We start from the raw sequence: 10,174 nt of genomic DNA, 5'->3' as shown, positions 1-10,174 counted from the left end.
CACCTGTGGTGTTAATCTAGGTACAAAATGAAATTGGGGGCCAGATTTTGTGCACCTATGATGTAATCTTTGAACCTCTCCATGAATTTGTTTTTCCATTCTATAAGAGGTCCTTGCCTAAGGACTTTAGACAGAGCAGCCTATTAGCATGAAGATCTACTAAAGAATTTCCTCTAGCTTCTACAGTATCTTTTTTACTATAGGTCTCTACCTTTACTGACAACAATTTCTTTTCCTTTTATTTTCTTTTTTCAAAGCCCACACACTATTGAATTGAAAGCAGTTTCTTTGGGTAGCATCAAGGCATTAAGCATATCAGCTCTCAGTGCATATATTTATTTATTTATTTATTTTTTGAGACAGAGTCTCACTGTGTTGCCCGGAGTAGCGTGCCGTGGCGTCAGCCTAGCTCACAGCAACCTCAAACTCCTGGGCTCAAGCAATCCTACTGCCTCAGCCTCCCGAGTAGCTGGGACTACAGGCATGCGTCACCATGCCTGGCTAATTTTTTCTATATAGATTTTTAGTCGTCCAAATAATTTCTTTCTATTTTTAGTAGAGACAGGGTCTCGCTCTTGCTCAGGCTGGTCTCGAACTCCTGACCTTGAGGGATCCACCTGCCTCGGCCTCCCAGAGTGCTAGGATTACAGGCGTGAGCCACCACGCCCGGCCGAGTGCATATATTTATATATATTTATTTTTAGCAAATCGACATGCCTAGAGAGGGCCACACTTCAGTCATTTGAATTGATTTGTCTTTCAGTTAAGGATTTGGATTCTATAAGAGACTAGACTAGTTATTATAGGACAATTAACATAGCCTAGAGGCAATACCATGAATGTATACTGTTGTTTATTCCATGCAAAGGCAAACTCCTTCTGATTGTCCTTCTTGAATGATATGAAAAATAATGCATTATTGGATTAATAGCTGCAAACCATGTACCCAAAGTTGCATTACTCTGCTCTAGTAAAGATACCAAATCCAACACAGCAGATGCAATGGGGGCTATTATTTGGTTAAGTTTGCAGTAGTCCACTGCCATCTGTAATAATCCATCCAGTCTTTGCATGGGCCAGGTTGGTAGAGCTGGGACCAGACTTAGGTGTTGACTTACAGGCCTCCCACTACATCAGGGGTCAGCAAACTCCGGCCCAAGGGCCAAATCCCTCTTCCTCTTTCCCCCACTTGTTTTTGTAAATAAAGTTTTGGAACATAGGCCATGCTCACATGTTTATGCATTGTCTATGGCTGCTTTCACACTACAGTGGCATCATTGAATAGTTGTTACAGAGACAGTACGGTCTACAAAGCCAAAAATGTTTACTATCTTGCCCTTTATGGAAAAAGTTGGCTATTTCTGTGACCCTCCAGAGACTTTTTTAAAATTCTAAGTCTTAGTTATTCTAAGACTTTAATTATAGGAGGGGTTCTCTCTGATATGCAGTGAGATAGCACAAGTTAGGTCTTGAAAACCCACTTTCTTCTACACAAACAAGAAGTTAGGGCAGCTCTAGTGTTATTTAGCTAGAGGGAATTTCAGAAGTCCTGGGGAGGAAGAGGGAAGAGCCAGTTAAAAAAATCGTTGGGTCCTTTTTGCAAAAAAAAAAGTTTGCAACTTTTCCAATTCAGAAGTCTGTAGCCTTTGTGAATGGATGAATATTGGTATGTATAAAGGAAAAGGTCTGGAAGCATACAGACATTTGATGAGTAGTTTCCTTCAGTGGAAGAAGGAGCAAGATTTAACTCTTCACTTCTTCTGTATTATTTGTTTGTATATGTGTGTGTATAGTATAACTATGTACTTTTTATAATTAAAAAGCCCCACAAACACACACAATAGGGGTTGGGAAGCCTCCTTCCCCAGTAGTGTTCGAGAAAAGACTCTTTCTAGGATGATGGATGCAGCTGTGTTCACAGTGGGATAGTTGACTTAATGACCTCACTTGCCCCTGGCATCCATCCCATGATAGATAGGCTGCCCCAAACTCCTTAGGCTTTGTGTTCCTTTATGGGCAGAGAGCTGGAAGAAACATTCAGAATGAAGTAAGCACTACGATTTCTGCAGAGGCAAATGCATTGCACAGTTGCATTTGGAGATATAATTGCAACTTTTTCCATTTCTCAGGAAGCTAGTATAAAAACTCAGTTGTGGATGTCAGAAACTAGTCATGGAATAGTTCAGCTTTTTTCAGAATTGCTGCAAGATATAAAGGAATGGCTGTTTTTTTTTTTCTATTAAAAAATTATGAGCATCCAGGCATGGTGGTGCACATCTGTAGTCCCAGCTACTTGGGAGGTTGAGGTGAGAGGATCCCTTGAGCCCCGGAGTTTGAGCCCAGCCTGGGCAACATAGTGAGACCTCATCTCCAAAAAGAAATTATGAGTAATACATGAGCATTGTAAAACATTCAAACAATACCCATGTGTATGAAATAAAAAGTTAATGTCCTCCCTTCAAATCACACTCACTAGGTGTCTTAGTCTGTTTGCATTGCTATAAAGGAAATACCCGAGACTGGGTAATTTGTAAAGAAAAGGGGTTTATAGTGGTTCACAGTTCTGCAGGCTATAAAAGGAGTACAGTACCAGCATCTGCTTCTGGTGAGGGCTTCAGAGAGCTTGCAATCAAGGTGGAAGGTGAAAGGGAAGCAGGCGTGTCACAAGGTAAGAGTGGGAGCAAGAGAGAAGGAGGTGCCCATGCTCTTTTAAACAACCAGCTCTTCTGTGAACTAATAAAGTGAGAACTCACTCATTACTGCTGGGAGGGCACCAAACAAACTATTAATAACATCACGCTACATTTAGGAAAGCATTTTCACTTCCACTTATATCTTGGACCATGATATAGGTATATTAAATTAATTTCACTCTTTTTAATGGCTGCATAATATTCCACTGTATGAGTGTACCATACTTTATATAACAATGTCTCTATTTATGGACATGTAAAGTTGTTCCCCCCTTTTTGTTGTTGTTATTACAGTGCTGCAACACTGAATATCTCTGTATACAAATATTTGAGTTATCTGTGCAAATATTTCTTTTAGATACATTTAAAAGGTTATGTACATTTAATTTTAATAGTTGTCAAAATTGTCCTCTATAAAAAGGTTGTACAATTTATAATCTTACCAACTTATACTTTCTCATTATTTTTTATTTCTTATTTTCCTAACTACCATCAAGGTTGAGGTTCTTTTCATGTTTATTGGCCGTTCATGTTTCTGCTTTTGCGAATTGCTTTTCTTAACGTTTGGTCTTTTAAAATTGTGTTGTCTTTCCTCCATCGACTTGTAGGAATGTCTTTTAAGTTACAGATATTAACTATTTCATTTTTTTCTGTCTGTAAGTTCCAGGATATTAAGTATTTCATATATTGAAATAGTCTCAATTTACATTTATCTTTGCACGAGGATGACTTTCACCACAGAAAGACTCCTAATTTTATGTAGTCAAGTCTATCAAATCTTTGCCTATATTGCTTCTGGGTTCCCTGTCATGCTTAGAAACATGTCTCTTCCAAAAATTGTAAAAATATTTTTCTATTTTTCTTCCATTGTTTTTATGATTTTAGTCTTCATACCTATATCTTTAGTCTAACCATATATTGTTTTTGTGAAGGATTTAAGTAGGGCTCCTCTCAAGTTAATTTTTCTCCAATGTGGCTTGCAGGGTAAAGGTTTCTGGTGAAATTTTACCAAGCAATGAAGGGAAATGGCCACCTGGAGATCTACCCCTTCCTGGCACCCACATGTGCTTGGCGCTTTACATACGGTGCGTGATTTTACCCTTAAGCGAGTTTTAAAATCCCAATTTGTAGATTTAAAAAAAAAACTGGCCGTCACATAACATAAGCGACCTGCAGAGCCGGCATCGGAGGAGACGGAGACAACCCACAGGCAAGCACAGAATATAATTCTCCCAACGCCACGCCCACTTCCCAACCTCTCGCGACAGTTTACGTCATCCGGGAGCGCCAGGGGCCGGGGCGGTCGCGCTGCCAGCGTCGCGCCAGGTTTCGCTCTGTGGTGCTGTCTCACTGGTGAGGCCGAGAAGCCGGCGGCGAGTCCCGCGCCCTGTCGAACCTGCAGCTCCTGGCCTCCCGCCACCATGGAGTACCTCATCGGTATCCAGGGCCCCGACTATGTCCTTGTCGCCTCCGACCGGGTGGCCGCCAGCAATATTGTCCAGATGAAGGACGGTGAGAGGAAGCAGGGGGAGGGAGGCCTGACTGGGCCTGGGTGTACGGGCAGCCCCAAGGAGATGGCGGGGAGGCTTGGGTGAGTACTGGTGAGGTCTGGGAGTTGGAACCCGGCTTGCCTTTCCCGCAAATATTTTTTATAACTGAGAAGACCGGCAAGGAAGCCTGGGTCCTTGGCATTCCCTCCTCCCAGGGCTCCTGGGTCCGTGCTCTGCTCTGGCCTTCGCTAAATGCTTCTTGCTAGGTGAGAGTTGCCTAAAGGGATTCAGTTTTTAAGTATTTAAGCGCCTGCCAGGCACCAGGATCCCTAGACCCCCGAATCTCTGGTGAGTTTCTTCTTGTCACTAGTAATGAGGTTAGTTTGTTGGCGGCATTAAGTGGGATCCTGGGGAAAGTGAAACTGGGGGACCAGAAGCTTGGCATTTCCCTTCCGCTATCCGTATCTTCCCCTGGCTCAGCTCGGATCCTTCAGTTCCAGTTTTCCAAGGCACTGGCTGCGAGATTTTCCTTATGTTTAAGTAGCTGATGAAGTTAGAAGTTAGCCCTGTCACTTGTTTGCCTTATGACTTTGTACAGGTTATTTCGCAGTGCCCAGATTTCCTCATCTGTAAGATTAGTAGTAGCAAACTTGTCGAGAGGATTGAGTTCTGTGCAAATGCTTAGCACTTGACAAATAATGTAATAATAATAATGCTAAGCACTTACTATGTATTAGGTGCTGTGTTAAGCTATTTACATAAATTCATTTAACTTTTTGAGATAGGCACTATTATATTGCCACTTTATAGATATTCTGAAGCACAGAGGTTAACAAACTTGCGTAAGATCTCAAGTGGCAGAACCTGCATTCAACCTACACAGTCTGGGTCCAGATCGTTTGCCGATAACTACTATACTATACTGTCCCTGTGTAGTCAACTCAATACATAACTTAAAAAAGATTTTGGTTGTTGATCTGCAGAATCTGAGAGTGTGTTTTCATAGTTGATCATAGACATACTACTGTTGAAAAAGTATTATGCTTTGGCTCAGATGATTTAATGTTCATTTGGCAAATAGGTTTTGGGCACCTATGTGAACTGTACAGTGCTAGGTGCTGAGGGGATGCAAAGAAGAATAAAATGTGTCCCCTATTTTAGGCCAGGTGTGGTGGCTCACGCCTGTAATCCTAGCATTCTGGGAGGCTGAGGCAGGAAGATTGCTTGAGCTCAGTTCGGGACCAGCCTAAGAAAGAGCGAGACCCAGTCTCTACTAAAAATAGAAAAATTAGCTGGGTGTCTTGGCTCCTTGGGAGGCTGAGGCAGGAGGATCGCTTGAGCCCAGGAGTTTGAGGTTGCAGTGAGCTACAATGACACCACTACACTCTACCCAGGGCGACAGAGTGAGACTCTGTCTTAAAGAAAAAAAAGATTTGGCCCCTATTTTAAAGAAGTTACAATTCAGTAAGAGATTTATATATGTGTACAAGTAATTATAACACAAGCTATAAAGTGATGGGTCATGAAAAGTACAAACTGCTCAAGTAATGCAGAAGAAAAAGAGATTCTTTCCGGTGTAGGGAAAACTTTGAGGGCAGATGACAGTTCCTTAGGTTTAAGGAAAGAAAAATACTAAATCTGGGGTATGTGGACAAAGGCAAAAAAGTGTCCACTACTGCCTTTGTAAAGTGGCAGGCATCTGATTGTCAGGCTCTGGCTCCACCTGGGGAAATGGAAAGAACCCTGAGGGACTTTGCTTGAGTTCTGTTCTTTCTGAAGAAAGAGGGACCTAAAAGTGGTTTGTTAAACATCTATGGTATGGATTGCTCTTCAAGTGAAATTACTTTTGAAGATTCCCTGATTAGTTTGTAGAAATTCTTTCTGTTTGTAAACTAGTCTTTCCAAAGGAGTAAATTTGAGAATAAATTTGTCTATTATTTTGAATATTAAGGCCTTTGACAAACAAGTGATTTTAGCATGAAGTAGTCTCAAGGTAGAGCAATAACCAAGTCAACACCTTTACAGGTTTTCTGTTTCATCACAATAATATATGAAAAATCACTTCAAAAAGTAGAATGTTCTTTAAGCCCACTTACATACACAGTACTTCTAGTTATAGGGGGTGCAACATATTAGATATAATCTATAGACGGCTCTAAGACGTTAGGATAACAAGGAAATAAATACTACAAGATGATTTTGTATGATAAAGGAAATATTGCTAGTTAGTATTAGGTTAGTTTTTAAATTAATGATTTCAGGAATAAATCCTGAGTATTCAGAGAAAAGAAAGATCACTGTGGTATGGGGGAAAGATGAATTGGCATTAGTTCTTGAAAAATAGTTGGAAAAAATTGCACTCAACTCTAATTTTCCCTTAGTCCTTTCTGGTATGAAAATTTTTATGATAGGAGTTTTAGAATTGTATGAGGACTTTTTCCTAACCATTCATTTCGTGAATGAATTTGTGTAGAGAAGGCAAGAATGCTGAAAAGTAGTAACCTTTTGGGACTCATTTTCTCCAAGCATAAAATGAGAATACGACTTCCGATCAGTTTTTCAGTAGATCACTTTGTAAAATATTTTGATAGTATAGAGAAGACATCTCCCACAGATTGCCAGCTTATTAAAGTTAGGTGGTGCAACTCTTGGTTTGGTTATGTGCTGCATTTCATGTCTCTTTTCTCTTGGCCTATATAGAATTGCTTCTAAGTTACTCAGAGTACCCCAGCCCACACAGAACTCTCTTTTCTGAATTCCTTTAGCATGTATAATCTGACCTACATTATTTAACACTGAGCATAATAATACTGTACATGTGTAGAATCCATTACAGTTTTCCTCACCTGTGAGTTAGGTGGGAATAAGTGATATTGTCACCATTTTACACATTTGGAAACTGAGACTTAGAGAGGACAAGTAATTTGTCCAAGTTCAGAGTGCTGAGTCTGGAACATAACCAAGGTCTATTGGTTTCTAGTCCAGTTGGTTTTCCACAGTGTTACACACTGGTGGTGTTCATTTTTTTAATCCGTTTGTTTCATGTATGTGGATCTTGTAAGTTCCTTGTCAAGGACCAGAAATGCCCTAGAGGTGCACAGGCAGTTTCCTGTACAACTCAGGGAACCATTAGTATCTGTCACTTGTGTTTTTATATCACCCTTCACTACTCGCTGGACATGCTTATTGTTTAAAAAACATTTTGGCCTTGTATTAAGTTCATTTGAAAATTCAACAGGTTACTGCCTAGAATTTTAGCCTTTTTCAAAATGTGACAAAAATTCTTTGTAAACAAACTTTCTCCCAAATAAAAACAGCTTTTTTTCTTATTATAAAAGTAATGCAGGCTGGCGCGGTGGCTCACGCCTGTAATCCTAACACTCTGGGAGGCTGAGGCGGGTGGATCGCTCAAGGTCAGGAGTTCAATACCACCCTGAGCAAGAGCAAGACCCCGTCTCTACTAAAAAAAAAAAAATTAGCCGGGCATGGTGGCGCATGCCTGTAGTCCCAGCTACTCGGGAGGCTGAGGCAGGAGGATTGCTTGAGCCCAGGAGTTTGAGGTTGCTGTGAGCTAGACTGACACCACGGCACTCTAGCCAGGGCAACAGAGCCAGACTCTGTCTCAAAAAAAAAAAAAAAGTAATGCAAACATATTAAACAATGTTTCTTACAAATTAAATATAGAGATTTTAGGGAATACTGATAAACAAAAAGAAGGACATAAAAATTACCCATACTGTTACCACTGGCAAGCACTTAGAATATACCCTTCTGGTCCTTTTTCTTTGCATAGACAATATGTTATAAGTGAATGTTTTTCTTTCATAAACAACTTTGCAAACTAACAGTCTTTGCATTTCCTGTAGCCTGTATAACAAATAAAAGTGTGTTTGTTTAGGAGTTTTGAGGTAATTTGATATTATCTACAGGTACATTTTGTGTTTTTTCCTCAAAGTCTAAGAAGCCATATTACTGGTATCTACAACTCTCAAACACTTGTAAAGTATTTGACATTAGCATTTTGTTCTGTAAATCCTATTAAGGGATTTTGACATTTCAGAAGCTTTCAAACAGGAAACATGTCTTCCAGGGAAGATTATTCAGCACTATTTGAAAAATGAAAAGTGAAAGTGAGAGCAAGATAGGAAGATTTAGGATTTTTCTGAAGCCGCAGACTGAATATGGAGTTTTCTTCTTTAGGCAGTAATTGAAATCTGAATATTTATTTATCTATCTAATCTGAACAAGTCTGGTTTAGCTAGATAAGATTAGGGTATTAGGATTTTTGTGAGGTATTTTAAATAGCTTACTGTTAGAATTTTTGCTTTGATAATCATTTTAATTTTCTCGTTTGCTTCGGAAGTGAAGTTGGTTTACTTTTTAAAGTGATTTATATTCTAATTTGGTTTTCTGTTTCCTAGGAGGGTCCCTTAATTTTAATTATAGCACCAGTCTTTATATGCTTTTATATGTATATAAATATCATAACCAACATTTGCATTTGTAGAAATATTTCAGGGCTTTGTAATCATGAGCCTAAAGATAATTGCCATTGGTTAGATTGTGTCACTTTCTTCTTTTGTTCTGTTCCTGGAATTTCAAATGCTTTTAAATGTTTTAAATTGTATTTTCAATTGTCAGCTTTCATACATATTCTTCAACTGAAATTGACATCAATAAAATATGCTAATGGTTTAACATGGAGAGTGAAAAAGAGAAATTGATACTGTTACCTATTAAAATCTTCTAAAAACAATGATTAGTAAAATTATTAATACACAGTCAACCCTTGGTATCCTTGGGGTTTGAGTCCAGTACCCCTGTGGATACCAAAATCCATGGATGCTGAAGTCCCTTAAATAACATGATGTAGTATTTGCATATAACCTACTCACATATTCCTGTATACTTTAAATCATCTCTAGATTATCTTAATACCTGATGCAATGTAAATAGTTGTTATACTATATTTTAGGGAATAATGACAGAAAAAAAGTTCTGTACATGTTCAGCACAGATACAACTATCTATTTTTTTTTCCTGAATATTTTCACAGTTGGTTGAATCCACAGATGTAGAACCCCTGGATATGGAGGGCCAACTGTAGTAGTTAATAAACTTGTTTATGGTTCCATATATTATAGCTATTGATTTCTGTTAAGGCAATTTCTAACACTGTTTTTTTCTTTGAGCAGATCATGACAAGATGTTTAAGATGAGTGAAAAAATCTTGCTCCTATGTGTTGGAGAGGCTGGAGACACTGTACAGTTTGCAGAATATATTCAGAAAAATGTGCAACTTTATAAGATGCGAAATGGTGGGTAAGATTAGAGTAGCTTTGGTTAGCATATTAGTCTGCTAGGGCTGCCATTACAAAGTACCACAGACTGGGGGGCTTTATCAACAGAAATATTAATATATTTTCTCACATTGTGGAGGCTAAATTGTGACATCAAGATGTCAGCAGGGTTATATCTTAGACCTCTCTCCTTGGCTTGTAGATGACCATCTTCTCCCTGTGTCTTCACATAATTTTCCCACTGTACTACTATCTTTGTTCAGATTTCCTCTTCTTACCAGTCAGATTGGATTAGGGCCCACCCTAATGATCTTATTTTAACTTAATTCCCACTTTAAGGACCCTGTCTACCAATATAGTCACATTCTGAGGTACTGGGGGTTACTTCAACATATGAATTTTTAGAGGACAAAATTCAGCCCTTAACAGTTGGTTTGTCTTTAAATTTGAACTGAAAAAGAACATTCTATCCTGGCAGCTCTACACATGAACAGGCCTATGTGGTCTTATTTTCATTTGAGTCTTCCTATCTTAAAAAACTTGTCTAGGCCGGGCGCGGTGGCTCACACCTGTAATCCTAGCACTCTGGGAGGCCGAGGCGGGCGGATTGTTTGAGCTCAGGAGTTGGAGGCCAGCCTGAGCAAGAGCGAGACCCCGTCTCTACCAAAAATAGAAAGAAATTAATTGGACA

The 10,174-nt window shown here is 39.3% G+C and overlaps 1 protein-coding gene across 1 annotated transcript in view; it reads left to right on the top strand.

Annotated features, from left to right (window-relative positions):
* Window positions 1-3,975: 3,975 nt before the first annotated feature.
* Window positions 3,976-10,174, top strand: part of PSMB2 (proteasome (prosome, macropain) subunit, beta type, 2) — a 34,431-nt gene continuing 28,232 nt past the window's right edge. Inside the window, exons 1-2 of the mRNA XM_012642320.1 lie at window positions 3,976-4,205; window positions 9,379-9,501. Coding sequence (XP_012497774.1) covers window positions 4,115-4,205; window positions 9,379-9,501 — 214 coding nt within the window. The 5' untranslated portion in view covers window positions 3,976-4,114. The remainder of the gene's footprint in view (window positions 4,206-9,378; window positions 9,502-10,174) is intronic.

Source organism: Propithecus coquereli, unplaced genomic scaffold (assembly GCF_000956105.1).
Source record: "Propithecus coquereli isolate 6110/MARCELLA unplaced genomic scaffold, Pcoq_1.0 Scaffold178, whole genome shotgun sequence".
NCBI classification, from domain to species: domain Eukaryota; kingdom Metazoa; phylum Chordata; class Mammalia; order Primates; family Indriidae; genus Propithecus; species Propithecus coquereli.
Note: the sequence above shows the minus strand (reverse complement) of the source record. Positions and strands in the feature narration are given on the sequence as shown.